General features: G+C 32.0%; 2 protein-coding genes across 2 annotated transcripts; both read right to left on the bottom strand.

Annotated features, from left to right (window-relative positions):
• Nucleotides 1–516: 516 nt before the first annotated feature.
• LOC149062315 (uncharacterized) lies at nt 517–2,281 on the bottom strand. The gene is made up of 2 exons (XM_089217759.1): nt 1,037–2,281; nt 517–930 (listed from the first exon to the last, which is right to left on the bottom strand). The coding sequence occupies exons 1-2, from the start codon at nt 1,919–1,921 to the stop codon at nt 661–663; spliced, it is 1,155 nt and encodes a 384-aa protein (XP_089073885.1). The 5' UTR covers nt 1,922–2,281; the 3' UTR covers nt 517–660.
• A 16,450-nt stretch (nt 2,282–18,731) lies between these two features.
• Nucleotides 18,732–19,280, bottom strand: LOC149062314 (uncharacterized). The gene is made up of 2 exons (XM_089218229.1): nt 18,837–19,280; nt 18,732–18,757 (listed from the first exon to the last, which is right to left on the bottom strand). The coding sequence occupies exons 1-2, from the start codon at nt 19,216–19,218 to the stop codon at nt 18,732–18,734; spliced, it is 408 nt and encodes a 135-aa protein (XP_089074355.1). The 5' UTR covers nt 19,219–19,280.
• Between the last annotated feature and the right edge of the window lie 8,720 nt (nt 19,281–28,000).

Raw genomic sequence — 28,000 nt, 5'->3', positions numbered from 1 at the left:
AAAGTAAAAATAAATAATTTAAATTTAAAAATATTTATTCAAATAATTATAATAATTTAAAATATAATATGCCAAAAAAATAACACAATTTTATAGTCAAAATTTAATATACCTAGTCACATTAAAATAGTATTTAGATCCAATTGATAATAACAATAATAATAGATATGGCATGAAAAAAATAAAATCAAAATATTTATAATAATAATAGTTATGACGTGAAAATAATAAAATTAAAATGTTTATAAATCAATAATAAATAATAGTCGCATTTTATAATAATATATAGATTTGTTTGAAAATAATAAAATTGTAATAAATTAAATTGAAATACCTTGGTATCTATTTCCAAGCTGGCTTAAATATATTAATAAATTTTCTGTATTCTTACAATTTAAATATTGGCGGAAAGCTTTCATATTAAATTCTATTTTCTGAATTTCGTTTGCGGGATGTAATTTTATGGATTTATTTTTAATAGATATGATCTTAGTCAACGTTTCGGCTTGTGTTTCGATTAATACCCTAACGACTGCATGGACATGAGGATGAGGTGAATAAAACTGTGCATTATATGTGCGATGAAAGCTTTCGGCTGCATTGGTTGTTCTAAAAAATTTAATAAAATAGAAATTAGTAAAAAAGTTTTTATATTAATTTTTAAAAATATTGTAAAGACCTTGGGTTTGGCGAAGGAATTTCAGCCCAAATATTTGGCGGAAATTGGCAGTGATTTTCAATATAATTGTGTAGAACGTAGTCAGAAAATATAAAACCGTCATCATTTGGACATATTGATATTAATTCATGAAATGCATCAACTACTTCTTCTGGGGAAATAAATGGCAAACCAAAAAACATTTTCAACCATTTCCCTAGTTCATTACTGTGGTCCATGTATGCTATTCTAAGAGAAGGTTCGCTAAGAATCTACAAACAAATTATTATATTTTATTAAAAAAGTACTATATTATAATATACAATACAGATAATTTATAAATACTATAAAAATATAGTAATAATTATTATGTCTTACTTTTCTCCACCATGATTGTCCCAAATGAAATCTACATCCAATTATTTTAATATTTCCAAACACGTCTATGATTGCTTGATGAGCTCCAATTTCAAAATCAACATGAAATGTGTTGATTTGCAATTTTTTTCCGCATAACAGCAAACATAAATTATTTAAAAATTGCCACATTTTAACATAAGTAGACCTAGTTTTATTTTGTAAAAAAAAGTAAACAAGTGGTAAGTAGTATCCATTTTTATATCCATGTATTGTATACAATTGAATAAAATATTTTGGAGCATAATTAAATGTGCCATCGCCAAAATACTCAGTACAATAATTTGTCATAAATTGTATATTTTCTTCCGTAGTTAAACATACAAAATTATCATCGTCCGGCATGTAAATGAGTTGTTGACCCTTATATTTAAAACAATCTTCATTTTGCAAGTTTTTTAATTGATAAATTGCTTCATCCATAGAAGTTGGTAATTTAGGATAGGTCTGCTTCCGTTTATCATACATTGCTTTCCGTACATTTCTTACATTTTGACTATTTAAATTTGATGTTGAAGATGAATTTAAAAGTTCGGTACGAATAATTTTAATTGGCCGTGTGGAAATTGATTCTTCAGCTTTTCTTTTGCAATTTTCTCTTAATATTTGTTGTTCAATTTTTTCAATTGAATTTTGCTCGTGATTATGTTGTCCAGAAGTTTCAATTATTTTACGTTTATCTAAACCGGAAAAAATTGTTGCTGAACATTTATTATTTGTACACCTCCATCTTAAGAGATGATCTTTTTTTCTTTCTCCAATGAATTTATACTTGTATAAATTTACAAGGGCCAATTCTTTGCCTCTTTCTGATAAAATTAAAGTTATATTGTTGTTTAAATCCATATTTAAAAAAATAGAAACTATACGCACTTATATGAAATTTACTTTATGTGACGCGACTATAGATGATCGAACACTGATATTATTTCTATAATAATTTTGGAATCGTATCTTAATTATCTTATATTTTCCCCAATACTATAAATGTTTAAAACGCCGTAGAAATTTATTGCTCCGGACCTAATTTATTAATCGATAATATTGTCGATAAAGTTGGACTCGGCTCATTGCTCGCATCTGATATCATAATAATCGTGTTTAATAATAATACGTCAAAATAATAAATTACAAAATTTTGGCAACATGAATGTGGCAACATCGCATAAAATATTCTATGCTCAATCGTGTTGCTAAAAAGGTATATGCTCAATCGCTTTATGCTCAATCGTGCTTTACCGACTCACACAACAGTTTCACGCCTATCCACTCTCCTGAAGAAGTTACCTCACAAGTATGCAACCAAAACGAACATTTAATAGATGATTTGCTGAACATGGGCTAAAAGGAGATCATTACGAGTACTACCTGTTACATCAAAGTACATGGTTCATGAAAATTATTTATTGTGCTTAATTTTATTTTATATTTAAATTTCTACATTATTATAATTTGTATGTTAATAAGTAAATAAAGAATCATTACCTCAATGGTATCATTAATCTTTCACGCACACATACACAACGACGGAAATGTGTGTCTTGTTTTTCAATAGCCGGTCCCACTTTTTCTACAAGTAAGTTGAAACTTTCTTTCTTCATGCGATAAAAAGATTGAAATTTTACATCGTCTTGCATTAATTCATTAGCGGCAACAAATATTCGACAATTAATATTATTTTGTATGTATGGATGTATCCAATATTTCCTTTTCTTTTTAATTTTACGTTGTCGATACCAATATGACACAATACAAAACTCGTCATCTTCAGAAGACGACATGATTGCTACTGACTACTGAGCAACTGCCGAAATATCGCCTGTAGTGTGCACAACTCAGGACGTCAGGTCGTACGATATTTTACTTGGCAACTATTTTTTTTTAATCGCGTCAACGTCGCGTTGCCCTAGTGGGACAAGAGCCTTATTTATTTAAATTCTAGTTACAAGACAAATACATGATATAACAAAGACAAATATTAACTAGGCATTACTCTACACTGAGGTGAAACCTCGTGTCGTAGAGTAAGAGTACATTTTTTTTTTTTCAGTAGCCGTGATAATAATGAAAGATAGTAAGAGACCTTATATAAAACAAATAATAATAATTAATACAATAGTAAAAGAGAAATTTAATGCTAGATATTTAAAGATTAAAAATTAGACAAAATAGTGGGAAATATTAATAAACGCTAATAAACTGAAAAAGTTCGAGCACGGTACGGACATGTTTGATATGTTCGGCCTCGTCGCGTGAGGCGATTACGTCGTCGATATACGCGAACACGAAATCCAGCCCGCGTAATATGTCGTTAATAACGCGCTGAAAAGTTTGGGCGGAGTTGCGAAGTCCGAAACACATAACGGGAAATTCGAACAACCCGAACGGTGTCGTGACCGCGGTTTTGTGAACATCGTCCGGGGCGATCGGAACTTGGTGATATGCACATTGCACATACCAGATCGAGTTTTGTGAAAACGGTCTTGCCGGCGAGATTTGCCGTGAAATCGTGTAGATGCGGCAACGGATATCGGTCGGCGACTGTTACTACGTTGAGCCGGCGGTAGTTCCCACACGGTTGGAACGTACCATCTTTTTTGGGCACCAAAAGTAGTGGACTGGCCCACGAACTTGATGACGGCCTGCAGATGCCTTTCCGTAGCATGAAATCGAACTCTTGACGCGCGATCCGTAGCTGATCGGGCGGGAGTCGGCGTGGTCGAGCGAATAGAGCTGGTCCGGTGGTATGTAGTTCGTTCACCACGTTATGCAAAAACTCTTTCGGGACGGACGATTCGCGTGTGACTTCGGGGTAGTCAAAAAGTATCTCGGTCCATTTCGACGGTCGGGTGACAGCACAAACTGTGGTACGAGGTGAGTCGGTAGCGGGCGTGATTTTCACTGAACTATTTAACGCGAGGTCAAAGAGGCGGTTTCGGCGTATATCGATGAGTAACCCGTAGTATTGCAGGAAATCGGCTCCGATAATCGGTCGGGAAACGTCAGCCATTTCAAAAGTCCAGGAAAATAATCGTTTGAAACCCAGGTCGAGTTGTAGTTGTTTCGGCCCGTAGGTTTTGATTTGTGTGCCGTTGGCGGCAACGAGTTTGATGTCGGTACTCGTTTTCTTTGTTGTTGCATTAGATAGGTGCGGAAATACCGAAAATTCTGCGCCGGAGTCTATTAGGTATCGTTGTCCGATTCGCAGGTCGTTTACGAATAGTCGATGTTTTTTTTGTGCGGCGAGGTGTCGGTCGAACACCACCGCCTCACAGATTTTTCTGCGTAGGCGTGTATGTGCACGGGTCGTGGCACTTCCGCGCGTCCACGCCGTAACGTGCGTGGTAGTAACACCACCCGGTGGGCGTGCCAGTGCGCGGTTGCGACGGGGCTATCGCACGCGTCTAGTTTCCGGTGGGCAGGCTTGACGCCAACGCCGTGACTTAAGCGGCGAGTGCGTGCACTGCGGACTCCAGCGCCTGGATACGAGCGTCGCCGGCGTCATGACTTGCGACCGGTACGACTTCGTGGGATACCTCTCTGTCAGGCTCCTGGTTCGGAAAAACGGCGGCGCAACGCCAACGTGGTGTCACCTCTACGGCGGTGATCTCCGCGCCCTGAGTCGCCTCCATGATACGGTCCGCGCGTTCCGCCAGCACGTCCAAACTTGCTCGCACTCCCGCGATGACGGTGCGAACCGCTGCCGGTAGTTTTGCCCTCCAAAACTCTTCCAGCACAGCGTCAGGCATGTTCCCTGGGTAGGCACATCACGCATATCTCGCAACCGTCTGGATGGCGTGCGATCGCCCATGCCTCCTGTCTGCAGTATCGCTTGGAACCTGGCGGCTTGTGGAACGGTGTAGGTGCTGATGAGTCGCGCGCGGATTTCGTCATACGACGCGCCGGGACCGATCAAGTCCGACACTGTGGTCATGCCGTCGTCGTCCAACGACGATAGCACGTGATTTACGCGCGTAATGTCCGTGCGCAATAGGTCCATTTGGAAAACGGCGTCGGCGTGAATGAACCATTACCGCGGGGCGTGCCTCCAAAACTCGGGCAAACGCACGGCACCAGTGGTGATTGCGTCTACCACACCCTGAGGTGGCGATGGCGCTGTCGGCATGGTTGCAATGATCGACGTGTCCATCAGCACCGACGTGACGACCGTTTTCGTGGGAGCACTTCCAGCCGTGACGCTGGGACTATTGGCGCTGTCATCCATGACGCCGAAAACTGGATGGGAACGGATGAACTACTACGCAAGCACTAACGGACTCAACACGTGTTCGCAGCACGTGTGACGCACTCCGGCACTCGTGACGGACTCTCGCGACGAAACGGTCGAAACGAACACCCGTGTTCGCGTGTTTGCCGAAATGAGGTCACCAAAATAGTAATTTGGTGTCGTGTAATCTAAGTAACGGCCACAGACTACACAAGAATGGAATTATACCACAGATTTTTCTATTTTAAATAATATAATATAATAAATACGTACCTTTAAAAAAAATTATGCGACACAAAAAAAAAACCGTCGTCTAAATTTTTTCGTTTTGATAAGAAAATAGTGGTAAATGCATAGACTTACTTATAGACGGAACATGTAGTAGTTACTCATGTTGACGATATGCTGCGTCCCACGAAGCACCGAAGCACATCGCACTTGCGCACTAGCAACGACGCACGATATTAATCCATATCAATTTATTGTACAAATATTCATCGACCTTATACGGTCTATGCAAAAATATTGTAAGATTGCTGTTATCATTCCACCTGTGGAGTGTGGGCTGTTGTTTTATTTTTTGAACTTTTTGTCGTTTGACGTTTGATTTAATAACAACATGGGTCGAAAATGTATTGTTTGCAACAAACCAGAAATTGCAAATTCTGGTGTTTCATTTCACTCGTAAGTTGATATTTTAGAACTATTATTATGTCATTTTAACCAACAATATGCCAAAAATTGTCTTTTTAGATTTCCATAATCTAATCGCACAATATAATTATTTTATTAACTTTTTAATGTACAAACATAATATAATATATCCTAGGCCCACAATGATATTTAATAACCTTTTTGTGTTTAAGTCTTGATTACATGAATAAATTCTTAACTTTTTAGTACAACATTTTGTTTTTACATTTCTATATCATTCCAGTGTTCGATACTCAGTAGGCACTAGCCTGAGATGTAGGCAGTTCATAGAATAATACTATAATAGTATATAGGTAGTAGAGTTTTAATTTTAAGGCAGTCACAGTCCGCCGTAGTGGTTTTTCGCGCGCCAATATGATCACAATAGTTATTGTGTGGACATTAAAAATAATAATTTTGTTTCGAAGAATGGGCAACACTGCATCTCAACTGCTCATGACCGTACCAGTACACTGGGTAGGATAAGGTTGTTCCGTCTATAAGTATAAGGTCTATGGGGAAATGTTAATAAACATGATACATATACCTAGGTTATATAGATAATCATAAGAAATAAAGTAGGCATACAGATTAGGTGTCTACTCAAGTTTAAAGGCTCGGGCACACAGAACGCGGTCTGTCGCGGCGGTCAGCGATAATTTCCCGCGGCGGTAAGACGGTAAAGTTGTATTACGTAATATCACATTATCCCCGTCACACAGGAGGCGGTCTATCGCGGCGGGACAATTCAGATCGCGACGACAGGCGATACCGTTGTACAAAATTACAAAATTCCGCGCGGGCAGCTGTCGATCTGTTGTTATATTCTGTTATTTTAAGTTGTTATATTATGGCTGAAGAAACTGAAATGCTTATCGAGCAAGTAAGAAAGTATGTGTACTTATTTGACACATCTCATGAGAGTTATAAAAATGTAGTAAAAAAAGCCGAGGCATGGAACAAAATATCCGAAGAATTGGGTATTACCGGTAAGTATATAATTTATAGTAGAAACTAGAAATAGTAATATAATATTATAATAAAATCAAATAGATTTAATTTTAATAGAATAGACATTAGACTTCTATATTTATACCTAATTATTTATTTAATTATTTATACCTAGTCTTTAGGTATCAAGTATTTAAGTATCTAATTTATAGTAATTATTCTCTATATATTTTATCACAAATAAATCATCTATGTTCTGTGCTGTACTAGTATGTTTTAATAATAGAGTATTATACATTATATACTAAGTTTAATTTGTAGGCACCTACTAGTCCTGCTATTTTATTAAATATATTATTTTGCTGTGAGTTGAGAGTGTTGTGACAAACAATATATTTTGGCATTCAATAATTTTATTTAATTTTAATTTTAATGTTACTATGCGCTATTAATAAAATCAGTATATACGAGTATCAGATTTTCCAATCTTAAAATAGTATAAATAATAAATAATATACTATCTAAAAATGAATTCGAGTAGTGTATTAATAAGTTTATCGATAATAATAATACTGAGTTATAATCTACAGTAGACATGGAAACAAATATGGAATACCATACATATATTGAATATTAATAATATTATATTATTTCTGATAATAATAATACAAAAACAAAATACACACTATATTCTATTTATTTTAATTTTAAATAGACTTCAAAGACAACAGTATTTTTTCTGTCAATATATTAACAGAATATAACAAAAGTAATAATAATATAAAATTACACAATATGCAAATAGCTTTATTGAGTATACCATATTATAATATTTTAGTATCTTAATAATATTTTTTTAATTTTTAAATATGTATGGTTTAGTAAATTATCTATTGAAGTAAGCAGTAAAAAGTTCGAGGATTTCTAAAGCAGCATTATTCGACCTCCGATTGGTCAATGCTGTGTCTAATAATGCTCGTATAGGTTTAGCTTGCTCTTCACTTTCAATGGCTGGATATTCTCCGTTATTTTTCATCATGACGAAATTGTGCAAACAACATGCTGCTTTGACAATACATTCCGCAGTTTCAACGTCTGTTTCTATAGCTCTTAAGAATACTCGCCATTTCATGGCCAATATGCCAAACGCGTTTTCAACTACACGACGTGCTCTGCTTAGTCGTGCATTGAACTTTTTTTTTCTCACATCATGAATCATCCCAGCTTTGGGGTAAGGTCTCATCATATAAGTTTGAAGTGCAAATCCTTCGTCACCTACGAATACATGAGGAACGGGGACGTCAGTGCCTGGTAGTGGCTTCGGAGGTAAAATAATTTTATCATTCACGTATTCCCGGTAAAAAGCGGAATTTTCAAAAATGCCACTGTCGCTATGTCGCCCATAACTGCCAATGTCAACAACCATAAATTTGTAATATGGGTCAACTACAGCAAGTAGAACTATCGAGAAAAAATTTTTATAACAAAAATAACTTGTACCGCTATTTTGTGGACATTTTAGTTTAATATGTTTGCCGTCTATGCTTCCAAGACAATTAGGAAACCCCCAAAGTTCTGAAAATCCTCCTACTGAATCTATCCATGTCTGTGTTGTAGGTTTAGGTAAATAAGTAGGTTGTAGAACATTCCAAATTTCATGACAAACATCTTTCACAATTTTGGAAACAGTTGATCGACCCACTCGAAAAGAGAATGCAATAGTCTGATGACTATCACCTGTGGCCAAATATCTGAAAATTGTTAAATGATAAATATAAATGAATATTTGAATTCCACGATAGGTATCATTGCTTGCAAAAAACGATTCTGTACGGAGACATTAATGTTCAGTAGGATAATTTATATTATTGCATTTATTAGTGATTTATAGGACAGAGGACTTGTAGCATTTGCATATTTATTTTGCACAGTCACAAAAACAGCAGAGTGCGAAACAAATGCGTTTCATGCTTCCTCAAAGCTATAGTTTTGAAATTTTATTGTGCATATTAATGAATATTTTGCGTATTTTATGGCAAATTTCTTCCATTTTATACTTTTAGATGCATATTTTAAATAATTTATAGTTTAACGATTTTACCAATATTTTTTCGTCGATGTTTTTATTTATTTATTCACATAACCAAAATAACGTTGATATTATCGACGATATTTCCGATCAGATGCCTCAATTTATCGGGTAATTAATTTTATTTATAGACAGATAAGATAATATTTTTCAACTCACAAAATTAATTATTCAAATAATTAATTTTAAGTACCTAGTTAAATAAAGTTGAAAATTAAATTTATTCATCAAAATATTGAGTACCAACAGAAAAATTCTTATATTTTATTTAAAAATATTCACTTTAAAATGCATATTTTTTATATTCAAGTGCATATGTTTAATGGATATTTTGTATATTTAAATGCATATTTTGTGACATTTTAGAGCTACAAGTCCTCTGCGCTAGTGATTTATAATGGTAAACATTTAAACCTTCAAATGTTTCTAAAACATATTTACGGGATATTGTTCGACTATTATAATGTTATTATTTATATTAATCTTAATTTATGTAGAACCTTATTTATTTTATAGTCGACTCCGCAAAAAATAAATGGAAGAATTTAAGAGATTCTTATTTGAGGTACAAGAAATGCGTACAAGGAGAAACAGGACAAGCTAAAAAGTATCATAAATGGCCATGGAATAGTCATTTAGAATTTTTGGATGACAGTATAAAATACCGTCCACAGAGTAGCAATATAACAGAAAGTGAAAACATCATATCACCCCCAAAAGAAAAAACTCCACCAATAATTCAACATTTACAAAAGAGCAATTTATCCAGCGACGAATCTCCATCTTCTTCACGAATGCAACCACAGAAAAAACTTAAGATCCGCCCTGCAATTTCTGCGAAGGAATCATCTGAAGTGGGTAGAGTGATTGAATATTTGGAAAACAAAAAAAAAACCAAAAGTTCATGATGGCATAGATCATTTATTTTTGAGTTATGCGGATACTTTCAAAAAGTTTCACCCAAGAACTCAAGCTGAATTGAAAATAAAGATTGCTACATTATTTGCACAAACTGAAATGAAAGAAATGCAGTATTATGAACAAAATATTTCACCTATGTATTCCGACAACTCTACTACCAATTCTCAACATTTTGTTGGACCACAAAGCTCTTCCAACTCGGTACACACTTATAATGTACCAAACAGTGAGACATCATACAAATCGAGTGACACTTCATTAACTTCGGCGCGGGATTTTTATGAAAGTGCTAGCAATTATTCAATAGCTGCTTTATTAGGATTACCACCTACTTCAAACTAAATGAATATATTTTTTTCTTTGATAAATAAGCCATAAGGTATAAGGACATACCAAACATATTTTTTCATTTAAAAAAATATGTTATAAATTTTGTTTAAAAGGTTTATCTAATATTATTTTTTTTATTTTTATAAATAATTAAAAACTGAATTGTTTTGTTTGAATAAATTAAGTTGTAAAAGTAAAAGTATTGTATTAAATTAATTTATTTTATTTTTAAATCCATAAATAATATAATATAATGATTTATTAATTATTACATTATATTATTATATATTAACTTACCTCAAACAAATTGCTAATTTCTCCTTTGTCTCAATTGGTTTTCTCCAGTTTGTGGGACATTTCTCAATATTTGGTTTTATTAAATTATGCAGTTCTTCAAAACACTCACGTGACATACGAAAATATTTGAAAAAACGATCTTCATGTGACAGCAGTTCAATACACAGTCGATGGTATTCACCCAACTGTTCCCTGGTTGTATTAATTTCATGTACCCATTTTCGTTTTTTCCTTCTATTTTTAAGGGCAAGTAATAAAAGAAGTTGTTCCTCGTCAGAACTTGACATAATTGTAAAGTGGTGATTATTAAAAAATGAAATCAAGTGGATAGATATAAGTAACTGTGTACTATATTACTAGATTATGACTGTTGTAGCCTTGTAGGCTTCTAACCGACCGCTTACAAATTATCGCTGCCTGTGTGCCGTCATCAGATCGCTGACCGCCGTGGCGACCGCGTGATCGCTGACCGCCGCGACAGACCGCGTTCTGTGTGCCCGAGCCTTAAGTAGGTAATTATAACCTTTACTGTATTAGAAACCTAACTAATCTTATACATTTTAAAATATAACTTTCTACATACCTACTTTATTTAAATTGTTTTTATGGTAATTAGTTGTCTATATCTTAATATAACAAAATGTAAAAGGTAATCTTATTTAAAGTATATACTTGCATTATAAATATGTATTAGAGTTCTTAGAATATAGGTCACTTAGGTCAGGTATAGTTAGGTTCTACATATAGGCACATGCACATGGTCTCCTGGCACTGCCATGGAATATACAATTAATTTATTAATATATAATATTAATATAAAAACACCATGTATGTGCTAAGTTTAATAATATTTATTTTGATTACAGAGGAAATGATTTTTTTTTTTCGGCAAATAAATGATGTAATTAAGGAAATATTTCCAAAAGAAGAAAAAGTATGTAGATATTAATTATTACATAAACCTACCTACAATGGCATAAATAAGTCTTATTTTCTGGTAGTGCATAAAGATAAGTTTGCTAAATGTACACAGACCAATTTTATGCCACTGCCAAACTACCTATAAAACAAATAAGTTTTATAAATTAATAGTATTTTAATTATAATAATTTTTCTATTATTTTAATTATTTTTATGTTCTTTGTTTTGAGTGTGTACTTTATTACTGCTATGGGGAAGAGGGATCCCATCAATCGCATGCTAATGGAAAACTTGTGGAGAGGTGGAAAAATGTTGCCAGAAAACTACGAAATGTAGGTGCAATTGGCTATGATCGCATAAAACACAGTAGTAATTTGAATTATACAACACTTACGGAGCTCTCTGGTACCTATTATTAAAACTTAAAATTTAATATAGGTAATTTACATTATTTATTAATTTTAAAGAGGATATTAAGTTTGCTAAGAATTGGCTTGCAAATGAAGGTTTATCATCCCTACTTGATGAAACTTTTATGGGCAAGTGGAGGTTGACGTATGATATACGTAAATGTAATATATTTGGATCTTGCACTCGTCATCTTGAAACAGTTTTTAAGTTATGGTCAGCTCTTCAAGGACCTAGAGAATATCTGTTGGTAAGAAAATAATTTAAAACATAAAATTATATTTAATTTGTTTTAGATTAGTCTATTGCATAAAATATTTTAGACCAATGCACAGTGGTCTAGATAATGACATTGTAAATGCAAATAAATAAATACATTTACTAAATGTAAACATGGGGGGAAAATTTGATTAGTGTTATGTACAATTTTTTTTATTTTGTAAATGTTTTAGGTACATTTTAATATGGTTAAGTGTAAGATGTACTCTCAGTAAATTTTACATATGCCCTCTATTTTTGAGCCCTTGACATTGAAAAATTTTTTGATAAACCATTTAATAACAGTTGCTTGAATATTTGATAAATAATTTTATATTTTCATTTATTTTATAGAACAGAGAAATAATTTTCTAGATTCTCAATATTTTATTCATATAGGTAGTTTTTAATACCTAATAATAATTAAGAATATTTTACAGTTAATAAGTATTGAAATTTTATTTAGTAAGATTTTTATACATTTTTCAAACATTTTAGGTTGCTGAAGATTTTAATATTGGATATCCTCAAAAAGATATCAACTGGGACACATTTCTTCGTAACTGGACAGAATTTACTAACTTTTTGTTGAATTTAAGAGGAAGCTCAGTAAAAAATAAACTTGCTTGTGATCTTATACGAAAGCTTGATGCTGCTCAAGTAAATCGTGGTAATATATTTATTTTGTGGATAAAATGTCATTATTTTAATTTAGAAAATGTTTGTAATACATTACTATACCTAGTAATAGTAATAATAATAATAATTAAATAATTGATCTACTACCTATTATAATTGCTTTATGTATACCTAGTTTTAGATTTCAGATCCTGTAATGTATCAAAACTACTCTTGCTTCCATATTTCGTAGTAACTAAAAAACGCAGATTAAACATGTAGACGCCAGTAATAAACAATCAAAGTTTTGGAAACCTTCACTACAAGAATCATAAGCTGCATTAGTTTGTCATGTTACAGTTAGTATTTACTTTTAACATCAAAATTATTTCTAATTCAATTATAACTTACTATAATTTAAAAAAAATTAAAATTAATTTGTTTAGAATCTTTCTGGTGTTGAAGAAGAAATTATCACCAGACGTTTAAAGTATGCTCAGTTTGGACAAACAATACAGCTATATATAATTTTTGTGGGAAGTGACATCGACTCTATTGAAACCTGTTACGTTAGAGTTAATGAGCAATTGTGGTCATTTCGGTGTCCACTGAAAGCTTTAGATATTACTTTTAAGTTGTATTTTGCTCTACATTGTGAGTATCCAAAACAATGTTCTGAAAGTTGGTTAATTTTATAATTGCTGGTTTACAAATTAGTAACACCTTATGATACGACTTCATCTGTCATAACAGCAATTACAGCTAAATTTTCTAATTTCTAATTATTTAAGTTGACTAAAAATGTTTAATTGTTTTTTATGTCAAAAAGAAAGTACTTCTATTAAACAGTATATATGGCATTTTAAAGTGTTTCATTATTTAGGTCCTCAATCTTTATATACATGTACTCAACAACATTGTTTTAGAAATTTTTAGATTTGGACAAATTTAGAAAACATTTAACCAAATATTTCATAACTGATAACATAGATACAGCCTTAAATATTGAATATAAATCCCCTACAAAATCAAATGACATTTTACCAGCCTCTGATGTAATAATCAATGAAATTGTTAACGAATCAAATTTTATTTCCGGAGACCTTAATGAAGATAATATTGACAAGGATTTCAAAAATGTTGTAACCAGTAGTATTTTAAGGTTTATTGCTAATCTCTATTCAAAGCCAAATGTAACAGCCATATTATTACAAGATATAATAAACGGGGTTAATGAATTATTTTCAAATGAAATCATACCTAGTTTTAAAAAAAAGTTATGCCTAAAAAACATGTTTAACATCCTTGAGAATCTATTTTCAGAATTTAAAAGTGAATACTTGCGTATGAAGTACTTGGTATCACACAGTCTCTTCCCCCCCCCCCCCTAAAACAGTAGTAGTTGGTTATGCAAAAGAGAAGAATAATATTTCAGGTGTATATAAGTTATTAATGGTACCTATTCAGGGACATCTGCTTTCTTTAAAAACATATTTAAAAAAGATTTTTGAACTTCCTGGTATATTAGAAATGGCTCTCAAACTAATGAATCTTTAAGCAATACAAATATTTTTACTTCTTTTTCAAACGGATCTACATGGAAAAAAATAAGATCTTCATTTTCTAATAAAATTGTTTTTCCCGTATTTTTGTATTATGATGTTGCAGAAATCCATTAGGATCCCATTCAGGAGTGCACAAAATTGGTTGTGTATACTATACAGTATACAGTCCCTGCTATACCTCCAGAATATTTATCATCGCTGGAAAATATTTTCATTGCATATTTATTTCATTCAGAAGATCGAGAAATCCAGAAAGTTAATAACCATATTATGTTTAATGCTCTTATTAAGGAACTTATAGATTTACATGAACATGGTATTTCTGAAACTATAAACCTCAATACCTATCAAATTTATTTTGCCTTAGGCCTAGTATTAGGAGACAACTTAGGGTTGAATTAAATTTTAGGCTTCACTGAAAGTTTCTCGGCCAATCACTATTGTCGTATATGTCGTTCTCATAAATTTGAACTTCAAAAAATTATATTTGATCTAATGAATCGCTTAGAAATCCAGCCAATTACCAAGTAGATGTTGTCTAGCTAATTATTCTGAAACTGGAATAAAAGAATGTTGTATATTTAATCAGATTCCTAGCTATCATGTAGCAGTCAATTCTATTTGTGATTTTATGCATGATGTAGTAGAGGGTGTTGCTCGTTATGATATGGCTCTTATTATTAAAAAACTCATAGATTCAAAATATATAACTCTAGAAGTTTTAAATACCCGAATAGAACTATTTAATTATGGAACAAATGATAAGAGAAACACAACGCCAAAAATAAATCTTAAATATTTAATTAACGGAAATGTTATTATGTCTGCTTCAGAAATGTTGTGCTTTCTGAGATATTTTGCACTTATTATTGGTGTTTTAGTACCCAGGGACACCGAGGTCTGGCGCTTGTATATTTTACTTCGCAAAATAGTAGATCTATGCTGTGCTAGACAAATACAACCTGAATGTTCTGTTTTATTGAATTCATTGGTGGCAGAACATAATTCCCTATATTTAATAATATCTAAAAGTAACTTAAAGCCTAAATATCATTTCATGATACACTATGGTCAGTTATTATTTACAATGGAGCAATTATTTTGACTTCTAGTATAAGATTTGAAGCAAAACATAAAGTTTTAAAAGCTTATGCTAATTCTATAGCTTGTCGAATTAATTTAGGCCATACCTTAACATATAAATTACAACTACAAATGACTAGTCGGTTTTTGACCTGTAAAGGTTTATAACCAAATTTAAAACTTCCAAATAAGTCTTGTTCTGATATAGATTCTATTTATACTGTGTTCTAATTTGTTAATTTACCAGTAGAGTTAAAGTATAATTCACTATCTTCATCTTGGTTAAAATATAAAGGATTGTTCAATAAAACGGGTATGGTAGTGGTCTTAAAAGTTAATTTGGAAATGTACTTATTCGCTGAAATATGTGGGATGATTATGGGTAAAAATAGAATCCCATATTTTATTATTAAACCCATGTGCACTATTGGTTTTGATACACATTTTTATGCATTTGAAAAAGAAAAAAATTCAAGTTCTAGTTCAGAACTTACTGGATGTTATATCACTATTTTGTTCCCACCATTACTAGATTTTTAGCTAATGGTAAAATATATGTCGCACTAAAATATGCTTTGTAAAATTGTAGCTAAAAATGTCATTAGCACTACCATTAATTGATTTGTTATTTATATTTTTTGTAATGTACCTATTATTTACATTGAATTAAAAAACTATATATATATTATATTGTTTTAATAAAAAAAATATTAATTACCTACATGAAAAACAGATTGTATGTATTATTTTCAACATCAAAACCTTGTCCTTGCATCATTAATATGTTAATGAATTAACTATAGTCTATATTATAGACTATAGTTGATTCATTTTTGGAGAATCTTAATTATAAAGTTTTCAGTGAGATTATTCAGAAGTAATAAATGTACCTATAGTTATTTTAGCAATAATATAAATCAAGAGACTTAAATTAATAACTAATGAAATACGCAGTATATATTAGGTATATATATATATATATATGTAATAGGTACCTGAATTTGGAGAGCCCAATAATCCTGGATACTAGTAAATGCATGAATACATCACCTCCAAAATAGGAATATAAATATATTATAATATATTATAGGTACATTTATTATATATTATATGCATACAATATATATAAAGGTAAAATCATTATTAGTTACTGTACCTATCACAAAATGGGGAATATGCGAAGACTGTGACAATGAGAAACAGTGTTTTTCAGGCTCTATAAAACTTCTAATAATGAAATACAATTCATGTCTCATAATTTTACGTGTTTAAATAGTATATTTTTCTTACTAACTACAACCCCGATAGGTAGTCTAATGGTTTAATGCGTAGGAATATAGGTAGGACATTTGTCAGGTAGTAAATGTAGATGATAGTCAAGGGTCGAACCCCGTTGGTTAAGAGTAAAACTTGATTATTTTTTTATTTTTTATTATAAGAATTACAATAACTGCTTGTTGTTAATTAAACACTCCGATCGACAGCTGATATCACATAAAAGTTATTTTGAACACAATAAAATATTTTTAAATTTGTATACTACATGTTATTTTGACAATAAGTGGAATTAGAATAATTTAAAATTGGTTGTGTAATGGTAAAACATTTATGGATGTTAAATTAACTTCAAAATAATTAAAAATTACTACCTTTAAAAGAACTTATTTTGACTTATACGTCTGATGTGGTATCAACACCAAGCTTCTAGTGAGTGAAAACCTACACGCCATCTTAGTAATTTTAACACCAATTCGTGCTAAATTAAATAATTTTTCTATCTGTGTAGGTGCTCGGTAAGACCAAATTGTCATATACTTTAAAGTGTATCCATATTTTAGATTTAAACATAATAAATATAACAACTGAACAGTGTATACCTGTTTCTATTCACCCACTTTTACGGTAAGTAGAAATAAACAAGTGCAGTAAAATTTAAATTAGTTTTGAGTTCTAAAAGCTCAAAATACCTAAAAAAATAATTAATTTAATAAATAATATAATATAGGATAATATAAATAACAAAATATTATAATCATTGTAATAAAATAAACTCAATAATAAACTAACAGTGAGGGTTGCAGTATTTGATGAGATTTCATCAAAACTTGAGCTTGATATTATAGCTGGTATAAATTCAGGATCTATATCACTATCATACATTATACTTTCATCTTCATAATTATACTAAAATACATTTATTATCAGAAATATTATTTTAAGTACTGATGACACTGATACAAGTGGATTATTGCTTGGTTACAATTTAAAAATATTTACTTACTTCATCGCTACTTATAGTTCCATATTATTCATAAGTACCTATCCAGTATGCTTTCAGTTTCATCCGATGACAAATACTTTTCAAAAAAATTAACAATAATTTATTGAAATATAAATATACCACGTAGTATTCTACGTTAATATGCGCATTAAAGCACCTAGATAGCACTGGACAATACGGTACAACCCAACGGTTGTCAACCACGATTTCTGTTTTACCACGAACTTTTAATATTGCAGTATAACCTCCATCATCTGGTGATCTCCGTCGGTAAGTCGGATAACCATCATCTCCAGTTTGAGTATCCTTGACCAATTTGTGAGGGTATTTCTTACTACATTTTCCAATATTCATACATGGCGATCTAATATTTAACTCGCCGCATGGGCCATGAATCATATTCTTGCAAACTATTTCATAAAGTATAGGATCTCTGTCTTTGTTTGGTATCTCGGCAGAAATAATTTTATCAATTTCATCTGGCTGAATTTTCGTTAGTAACCACAAAAGAATGTGGCAGTGTGGCAAACCTCGTTTTTGCCATTCAACACTGTAAACATAACAATTTACATCTCCGAAAATATATTTATTTTTTAATACATGCATAAACTTTTTTAGTTTGAGATGAAAAACTCTAGAGATTATATCGTGTCTATCAAACGACTTTTGATCTTGAAATAATTCATTTTTTATTTCCGGCCATTCCGGGTAGCATGTAAAAGTAATAAATAAATCTGGACGGCCAAATTTACGAACATAAGTCATGGCATCCTGATTTCTTTCATGCATGTAACGTGGGGAGCCAGTAAAAGAGGAAGGAAGAATTACTTGTTGCCCAACGTTATTAGCATTAATATTTGCATCATTGTTAACAGCATCTCGGAGGTGAACATAATCATCCGCACGTAGTTGTTTTTGATGGTTACGAATAAAGTGTAGTCTTTCAGAAATCAATTTTGCCATCATATCTACGGCGAATTGGCTGAATAATGTTTTGTAATAATGTAGATGATTTAGATTTGTTTCTCTAACCATAAACCTATAAGAATAAAATTGCATGCAGGATACAGTTTTGGTTCGATTTTGGTTATTTTCCTGTAATATATTAATGTGATAACCGTCTTCGCCTCTAGTATACATCAATGGATATTGCAGTGCATCATAAGATCTATTCAATTCGGAAACTCGACTCAATTGTCCACTCCGACCGTGCAGAACTATATCTCTGGGACCTTTATCTTCATTAACTAATAATGCAGCTACTTCATCGATGGTAGGTGCATTATATTGACCTCTGTGTTCATCTTGAGGAACTCTGTCAGCATGAATAATTAACTTAAAGTTTTGCAACTCATCAAAAGACCTCGACTCCAGATTAGATCTAAAGCTCTGTATGAGGTGATTATTTTCACGCAAAACTGTTTGCAATGATTCAATGAGACCTCTTTTCATATTTGGAATCATATTTGTTCGAATAGATATTTGATCCGACTCTGACATAAAATATATTTGTAAAAATTTAGCATTATTTCCAATTTCGGGTAATAAACTACCTATTAAATGATGCACTTGACCCTGAATTTTAAAAGAGGGCATGAAGTTCCCTTCACTTATTTCGTTTGCTCCAAACAATGTCATTTGAAACAGAGTGTTATACCGTCTAGAATTATCAAAGAAATGTTTTGATAGAGGGTGAGAATTATCAATTAAACTTTTAATTAGGTCTGGAAGATCCTCAAATTGGTGTAAAACAACTTTACCGTCAGCGCAGCAAAGTCCATGGGTTTCATCTTTCCATTTTTTTGCATGGCACTTAGGACATAATATAGTCATTCGTCCAATTTGAAGCGCTTTAATATTTAAATAATCAATCTCGGATTGATAATTAAACGCTGATTTCATACTCAAAGCGTTACGTTGCTCCTGAGCACGTGTTTGAGAACGTTCTGGTGTGTTATTTTGTTGCCTTCTGTTATACATTCGAGATGCATTGGCAGTTCTTTTGCTAATGCGTGCTCTTTGCGCTCTCGGCATGATAATGAATTGGCCACTTACTCAAAATTTGGGTAAGAAAAAAAGGTAAAAAAACTAAGTACAAATTATGCCGGTGTGCTGATGCCAGTGACTGATGTTCTCTTAGATTGTTTACTATAATGTAATATTACAAAAACTTTAGCCACAGCAACGCGTGGCCGGGTATAATATACAAACACGCCCGATAAACCAATAGCAACCACTATATAATACACTACTTATTATTATTTTAATCTGCAACAATAAACTAAATTTTTTATAATTTAGTTTGTTTTTTTCTAGACAGATGGCGCCACTGTTGTATTTTTGACATACAGATTTCCTACATTTCGGGTGGATTTTCATAAAATATTCTTTCATAATAACCTTGTCCTATCAGTAACCAATAGTAACTATATGTCATACAATAAGTTTACCATATGTTTCCTTTTATATAAGAACAACTTATCCTCTTTGGATCTGCAACCTATAGAACCGTAACAACTAAAAATATTTAGTATATTTTTTGGCCGAAAGAGGGCGCCACTACTTTGATTCTGTTTTTGATTTTGTATGAACTTTATACTTTTTTTTTATTGACAAAAGTGTTACTATAACCTTCAGCGGAGTGTCGGGTTTCAGCCAAAAAAAATTTCAACCAAATCGGTTCAGTAGTTTTCTCGGTTAGCGTGGTCTAAGAAAAACCCTTACAATTTTATATAATAGTATAGATAAAAACTGTATGTTTTAAAATATTTATGAATTTCCAAAATTTAAAATAAAAATTGCAATATTATGTCTTAGTTTGTGTTGTTAAAATTAAAAAAAAATATTTTTTGACAGTTAATTGTGTTAAATGTATAATAGGAGCAAAACTATTTTCAAATTCTGTCAACTTAAAATATTTTAGTAAAATATACATACCTAAAAAGTGATAATCTATCAGACTCCATAACACTATTTTATTTTATTTATCCTATACAAACTTAAAATCAAAACAGTTGTAATCCTGTTAGATATAATAATTGATATAAAATTTAAGCATTTAAATGACTATAGTGTTATGAAGTACAAAAATAATGTTTTTAAATAATATTTTCAATAATATTTATAGACTCGTCTTCGTCATTTCAAGGAAAAAATAAATGCCCACACTCAAATATACAAAATTAAAAACAAAAACAATTTTAAAATGTTAAGAATATTTTGTTTATATTATTTTAAATTAATAGATCAACTTCCAACGTCACTGAGGTTCAAGAAGTGGTTACCACTCACGATCAAGAAAAAAATGACGAAGTTATTAGTGACAGAGAAAATAGTTTATTAACCCGGCGTTAGTCGCACTAGTGTATATTACGTAGTTAGTCGCGCTGCGGTCTTTTCGACCGCGTAAGTAATTTTATTGAAACAAATCAATTTTCATATAAATTTAATAACTTATGGTTTTATTTATAAAAAAAAAAATCGAAACTGAAAGTTACCTACTCCTTATACAGAAATTGGGTACCTAATTTTAAAAAAGTAATGTACAAATTTTATTTAAATTTGTATACTATTTACTATGTATTTTTAAATGAAAAAATGAAATAAATAATAATAATATAAATAAATGAAAAATATAATAATTTTATTAATATTCTGAATTATCTGATGAATGTTGTGCGTCTTCGCAACATTTCTGGCAATACGTTACGGTATGTTCCTTACAAATATAATTTTCACAGTTTTTACATTGCGTTTTTGTTTTCTATTTTTTTTTCGATCACAGTAGTAACATCTTCCTTCACGAGCTGGTCCAGCGTTAGATTGTTCTATGTATTTTTCGCCAAAAATTGAAGCAATTTTTCGTTTTACGTCTATTGGTAATGTCTTGATATCTGTACGTTGTTGTAAGTAGCCCATTGTAAGTTGCTTACCTAGTGTTTGTAAGAACTCACGTCTATTTATATTACAATTATTGTTCGCTTTGTATATAAGTTGGCTATTAATTCCTGCGATATTCAAAAGACTGTAAAAAATTGTAAGAGGCCAACGACGGCTTGTTCTAGCAACTGAATAGTTTCCTTTTAGCTCATCAACTACATCTACACCACCTTTTGTCATGTTATAAAATGTAATAATTTCAGGTTTATTATTGGAATCTATGGCATTATCATGGTGCATCGTAGACATCAATAACACAATTTTATTTTTTTTGGGCACGTGAGAAACTAGTGTCATGTCTTTAGTTAATCCAAACATATTCGACTGTATAATTTTACCACGTGTATGACAAAAATTTGGAGGTATTTCCCGTTTGTTTTTTCTTATGGTCCCTACCATGGTTATTCTATGTTTTTCCAGTGGTACTGAAGTAAACCAATTATCACATGTGACATTTCTCCCTGTTTTTGAAATTGGTTTTATGAGTCGCAATACAATTTCTTTCCCGCTATTTACAACTTTATATGGTCCTTCTTCCTGCTGTCCACAATAAATTTCCATATTTAGGGTATAAAAAGTACGACTATCAACTAACGAGAATATTTTTATACAGGGTGAGGCGAAACAGACAGTGCAGTTTTGAAAGGCTATTAAGAAAAAACTACGCAACTTACAGAAATTATATTTATTTAATTTTTTTCATTACATTATGCCGTTTTATGTATCAAGTTTTAAAAATGACATCAGAAAGATGATGGCCGCCAGCAGCGATACATTGGTGAAGGCGATTTCTGAAATTTTCTACTGCATTTTGACACATTTCGACCGGTATAGCGCCAATTTCCTCCCTAATTCGGTCTTTGAGTTCTTCCAAGGTGTGAGGACGATGTTTAAAAACCTTTTCCTTCAGGTAGCCCCACAAGAAAAAATCACAAATGCTCAAGTCTGGTGAGCGCGCAGGCCATCTCAAATCACCCCTCAGAGAGACGAGATGTGTAGGGAACATCTGTCGCAGCTTCGTCATTGAAACTCGAGCAGTATGCGCTGAAGCCCCGTCCTGTTGGAACCAGATGTCCCCCATATTTGTTTCTTCCATTAACTCTTCCAATTGAGGTTCAAAAAAATTGTCCAACATGGAAACGTAACGTTCAGCGTTGACAGTTACGGTTTGTCCATTCTCCTCAAAAAAATAAGGCCCAATCACACCAAATTTTGAAATCGCACACCACACGGTCACTTTTGGAGAGTGAAGAGGTCTCTCATGAATTTGCCGTGGATTATTTTCTGCCCAATAGCGAAAATTTTGCTTATTCACCGCCCCACTGAGATGAAAGTGAGCCTCGTCACTACTGAAAAATGTTGACCTCGCATGGATCCGGTTCAACATTTCTTGTGAGCAATTCATGCGATTTTCATAGTCGAGTGGACTCAACTCTTGGACAATCATAATTTTGTAGGGGTGGAAGAATAAATCTTGGTGCATAATCCTCCTTACTGACCGATTAGAAATGCCCAATGCAATGGAATGTTTCCGGGCAGAACGCGTAGGCGACTGCACAATAGCTTCACTCACTCTTATCAAATTTTCGGGTGTTCTTGCCGTTTTGGGTCTTCCTGAACCTCTAAGTCTTAGTGTAGATCCAGTTTCTTCAAATGTACGCACCCAATTCGCGATAACATTACGGTGAGGGACGGGATCATGACGCGCAAGGTTAAACTGCAGCCGGAACGCTCGCTGAGTTGCGACGAACGATCGGCCATTTTCAAAAAACGTGCGGACGGCAAAGCCACGATGTTCACCAGACCAAACCATGGTAATGACTAAAAACGGCATGGACTGCCCGACGAAATGAAACCACCATAATCGTAATATCCCCACCACACGTGAAGTACCAACCTAACAAAACTGCACTGTTTGATTTGCCCCACCCTGTACCATATTTCATGGTGGTTTATTTTTTTTATTATTTTATTTATAATTATCAATTTCGCTGGTTTATTTGCAAATATTGACGAAATCTACATTTTCCTCTGAACGACTCGAGCATTTCATCAACTGTTACATATTCACTAACTGTATAATATTTTTGACAACGATCAACAAATCCATCAAAAATGTTTCTTACAGGAGCTAATCTATCGGTTTTTATCCGAGTATTTCTAGAATTAACGTCATCAAATCTCAAACATTGTAATATAAACCGAAATCTTCTTATATTCATAGTCGCGTGAAAATAATCGACACCTAAGCCATCAGTCCTCCACAAATCACATAAATTTTGATGGGACGATCGTAAAGAACCAGATAAATATAGTAAACCTATTATTGTTTTCATCTCTATAATATCGGTATCTTTAGCATCTCTAACTCGTGCAAAATGTTCTCTTACTTTTTGAATTTTTATGTTTGTAAAATTGACTATTTCTGATATTACCTCATCAGGAAAAAATAACTGCCAAGAATCTATTATAGTTTTCGAATTTTTTGCAACACCTTTGACACCTGGTAAATGAGTCACCAAATTATGTGACCTAGTTCTACTATTTGAAGGCGGCATTTGTGCTTTCCACTTAGTCCCATCCTTTCCTAAATAATTCTGATCGCTAGATTCATTTTCATCAGACGATAATCCAGACTCCTCGGTACATGTATCATGTTCACTTTCCACGACAATATCAGAATCTAAGTCACTGTTACTAAAATCATCATCTGATAATATTTCCTCGTCTAAAGCATCAATTATAAATTGTTGATCCATATTACAATCAATAAAAAATTACAAATATTTTGAGTATGCAAAAAAATATGTAATACGCACTAGAAAACCACATGTATGGTGTGTCACGTCCAACTCATAAAAGAAAAATATAAACCATATGTCTGTGTATGAACTAAAACTGATACTTTTGATAAGATAAAAGCCCGAAAATTATTTCTACCTACATAATCAGTCTGGCAATGTAAGCCGTAATAATAACCTAACCGGCAATGTTAGTTGTAATAATAAAGATAATAACATCATTAGTCGCGATTTGGTCGAAATGACGGCAATTTATGATATCTCACTTTATCTTAATTTAATTTATATATACGGAATTAAATGTATTTAGAATATTTTTATATTATTTTTAATAACATTATTGAAAGGTATACTGAGTATCAATGGTTGAAATATAAAATATAAATGTTTTATTAAGCATGGAAAAAAAGTGCGGTCATTTTGACCATAGCGCGATTAACGCCGGGTTAACTGAAATACCGCCAACTAAAAAATCTAAATATATACCTGCACAATATCTTCAACGATCAAACGAACGAAATGAATTGATTAAAAAAATGCAAGCACGCAATGAGCAACTTTTAACGAGAGAGGAAGAAAAATTAGACGAAATTGACATGTTTTTCAGAGGTTTAGCAATAACAGCTAAAAAATTTCCGAGTAAGGGAAGAATTGAAGCAAAAAAAAAAAATATTTGCATTAATGACCGAGTTGGAGGAAAAATATTTTGTACAAGAACAACCAATTTCTCAATTTCAAGCTATTCATCAACCTCATCATCTTCACATTCCGACAGAAAACATGTATTTACAGTCAGTGTCTACGAATCAATCATCTCCATCAACAAGTGCATATTCGGATACTACGTCATGCTCACCTTTTAATCTATATAATATGGATGATGCAACTATGTAACTATTTTAATAAAAAACATATTTAATAATGATTTAAAAATATTGTTTATTTTATAGAATGATACATGTTATTTCGTACAATAGTTGGTAGATATTATTATAAATAATAATAATAATTAATAATATTAATAATATTAATTAATAATTATTATTAATAATAATATTATGAATTATAATAATTATTATAATATATTATTTTTAAATTATTATTTTTTTTTCTCAATGTTAAGTAAAATATAAACAGGTAATAAAAATATATTTGATATATATATCAGAATGTAGGTACCTAGTAAAGATTACGTACTTGATGAAAAAAACTGGTAGTTTTTTAAATATATGTAAACAAATTTAAACATTAAACGTAGTTAGTTATAAATCATTTTGCCACGATACTGCTCCTTCATTGTTGAAAAATGATTTGAATGTTTCTCTTACACCAAAACCTTCTGTCTTTGAGAAACCGCCAGATCGTGAAAATGAAATTATATTGTCAGTAGGAGGCGTTTGTTCCGGTTCATATTCATAATAGGGATTTTAATTTTTCTCCAGGTATCCTTCTCTGAGCATGTTATGCAAACAGCAAGCCACCCATATAAGATCATCACATGTACTTGTTTTTAAATGTATAGGTTGGTAGAAAATTCTGAATACTTGGCTTAATAAGCCAAAATCATTTTCTGTTACTCTACGTGCACGGCTCAATCTGTAGTTGAAAATAGCTTTCGTTTTATCGGCTGTAGCCGTTTTTTTTGTATAGGGTTTCATAATATGCTTATCCAAACGAAAAGCTTCGTCACCCACAATGACATGAGGAACTACTTTATTTGACCCGGGAAGTGCACATTCTTCTGGGAAGCCGAATGAGCGATTAAGTATTTGTTTTCCCATATTCGATTTCAAAAATATCCCGTTATCCCCTTCTTTTCCGAAAGAGCCGATAACAACTGCGATAAATTTATAATTGGCATCTACCATTGCCAGAAGCACTATAGAGAAAAAATCTTTATAATTACGATATAGTGATCCCGATTTACTGGGACATCGAATTCGTATATGTTTTCCATCAATAGCCGAAATACAATTTGGAAAATTCCATTTGTAAGAAAATTCAGCTGCTTTTGACATAAAATTAATAGTTTTTGTATCAGGCATAAAAATTGGAATTAATTTCGTTTTTAAAGCAGCTAACGTTATTTTGATTATCACACTTATATAACTATAGTTGACGCGAAATCCAAACGATAGTGAACGCATTGACTCACCAGTAGCTAGATATCTATTAAAAATTAAAATGTAAACAGAATCAGTTAAATAATTGTGCGTGTAATTTATTAAATTTTTTAATTTACCTTAGTGTGATCGCTAACTTTTCTGCTGGTGAAATTGGTTTTTTATTTCTATTACTTGGTGGTAAAGTTATTTCGTTTTCAACCATAGAGAGTAAAAAATCAAACTGTTGAATATTGACACGAAAAAATTCACGAAATTTTATGTTATTATTTTTTAAATGCCTATTAACTAACACTTCGTAAAAACCTTCTGTATCGCGATACTTGAACATATCATCTGTTCGTTTTTTTTTTTTGGTTTTAGATAGGAAAATATAAAATCTTCTTCATCTTCTTCTTCCAATAATAAAGTCAAAATGTCATTATTATTAATATACATCTCCATAATAATTATAATTAAAATTATGATCTGTATTAACGTCTGTATGTGGACCGGTTGGTGAGTGAACTGAACATTAATATCTACTTTGTAGCTATACTAGTTACCAAAATCGCCGCGACATGTCAAGACAACACAACAGAAAAAATGCGTCGCGACCACAAGTCGCGGCGACATGTCGTGCCTTGGAAAACGTACCTTAAAGGTATGAATAATGATTTTACAATAATGTGGGTGTATGTTTTTCGTATATACCTGTATGGATGTATTCAGTGGTGTGTTGACAATGTTTTTAAGGAGCGGCCGCTCCATCAATATTTTAAGGGTGGGTGGTTAATAATTAGATGGGTACTATTTTGCTTATACAGAGAATGGAATTGTAAATTGTGATCATCAATATACTAAATTGTCATGTCATAGTCATAACTTATAGTGGTATAAATGTATAATACGTATTGGAAGTACACTACTACGTAGTTTCGTAGTATGTTGTTTTTCTCTATAATAAAGACCGTAGTAGTACGTAGTTCGAAACCTTTTCGTTATCTACATTCCATGTGTAATGTCAGATATTTATACCACAATCATGATATAGTCAGTAATATAGAAATCTGTTACGTATCAAAATGTTATCAGACAATCAATCCAGTAACTACTTTTAATTCTATTTTTAAAATATATGGAGTGGGAATCCAAATTGTATTAGTTATCAAAATAATTCACTTAAATTCAGCCAATTGCTGGCTGTAAATTGTAATGGAAAATATTATGTCAACAACTCTGTCGACAGCTTGCTACAGCCTACAGATGATAGATATTATTACTTATTAGTCATTAGACAATTCGATCGTGATTACCGTCATCCTCCGCCGTCTGCATTTGTAATATACAACACACTAATACCGTATGATATTATTATTATAGTGTTGAAGTATTTTTCGTGATTTTTTTGTTCAGTTTAGTTATTTAAAAATTTAAATA

The sequence above is a fragment of the Diuraphis noxia genome, unplaced genomic scaffold (genome assembly GCF_037042655.1).
Source record: "Diuraphis noxia isolate RWA-SAM2 unplaced genomic scaffold, SU_Dnox_SAM2 contig0001, whole genome shotgun sequence".
Lineage (NCBI taxonomy): Eukaryota > Metazoa > Arthropoda > Insecta > Hemiptera > Aphididae > Diuraphis > Diuraphis noxia.
The sequence above is the reverse complement of the archived record's forward strand: the minus strand, read 5'-3'. Positions and strand labels throughout refer to the sequence as shown.